The following is a 1,122-nucleotide window of genomic DNA, read 5'->3' as shown; positions in this document are numbered from 1 at the left end:
TTGTACTTTTTAATTTTTGACACAAGGTCTCACTAAATTGCTGAGGCTGGCCTCAAATTTGTGAGGGTCCTGCCTCAGCCTCCCTGAAATTACAAGCATGAGTGACAGCACCGGGCTGAATTAACACATTTTAAACTTTGTTTAATTTTGTTACAAACAAATATCTAGGGCTGGGGATGTGGCTCAAGTGGTAGCACGCTGGCCTCGCACACGTCAGGCACTGGGTTCGATCCTCGGCACCACATAAAAATAAATAAGTGAAATAAAGGCATGCTGTCCATCTACAACTAAAAAATATTAAAAAAGCAAATATCCATCTATATCCATGTATCTTACATAAACAAAAGCTCTTTAAGGTTCTAATAAATTTTAAGTGTAAAGGAGTCCTGAGACCAAAAAGTCTGAGAACCACTAAACAAAAACATTTTCTAGATCTTTCAGGTCATTCATTCATTCAACAAACAATGGTGGCACTTTCAGACATAGAGTCTAAGGTGTTGATGAGACCCGCAGTCCCTGCTCTGATAAGAGTTTACATTTGGCAACGAAGAGACAAATTAGCAAGGTAGTTTGTAAGAGCTGCAAGTTTAACAGCCGCAGGGAGCAGGACAGGGGCCCCGCACTATCTGAGGCCTGCTCTGAGGTCACGCTCTAAAGCGTAAGGCGCCGGGTTTCAGCAGGGGTCGTCCCGAGGCCTCCAGACCCTGGGAAGCAGAGAACGGGGAGGCGGGGCCACAGTCCCCGCCCCGGCGCTGGCGCAGGGTGACGTCACCAGGCCGCGCCAGCCAATCGCGGGCCGCGCCAGTGTGGGCTCCGCCGTAGCCCGCGGCCTCCGGGCGGCGCTATGGCCCGTCGGGCGGCCCCACAGAGCCGCCATAGCCGCCCGCTTCCTTTAACCCAACGTCCTCGCCGTCGGCTCCGCGCCTCCGCCATGGCCGATGTGGAAGACAGCGAAGAGCCCTGCGCCTTGTCATCCCACTCCGGGAGCGCAGGCTCCAAGTCGGGGAGCGACAAAATGTTCTCGCTCAAGAAGTGGAACGCGGTGGCCATGTGGAGCTGGGACGTGGAGTGCGATACGTGCGCCATCTGCAGGGTCCAGGTGATGGGTAAGTGCCTGTCTCT

The 1,122-nt window shown here is 53.0% G+C and overlaps 1 protein-coding gene across 2 annotated transcripts in view; it reads left to right on the top strand.

Annotated features, from left to right (window-relative positions):
• The first annotated feature begins 788 nt into the window (after positions 1–788).
• Positions 789–1,122, top strand: part of Rnf7 (ring finger protein 7) — a 7,358-nt gene continuing 7,024 nt past the window's right edge. The window contains exon 1 of one of the 2 annotated variants that reach the window (XM_015486986.2): positions 789–1,099. In XM_015486986.2, coding sequence (XP_015342472.1) covers positions 845–1,099 — 255 coding nt within the window. In that variant the 5' untranslated portion in view covers positions 789–844. Of the gene's footprint in view, positions 1,107–1,122 lie in introns of both variants that reach the window. The other variant, XM_015486985.2, reaches the window with a different exon arrangement.

Source organism: Marmota marmota, unplaced genomic scaffold (genome assembly GCF_001458135.2).
Source record: "Marmota marmota marmota unplaced genomic scaffold, marMar, whole genome shotgun sequence".
NCBI lineage: Eukaryota > Metazoa > Chordata > Mammalia > Rodentia > Sciuridae > Marmota > Marmota marmota.
Note: the sequence above shows the minus strand (reverse complement) of the source record. Positions and strands in the feature narration are given on the sequence as shown.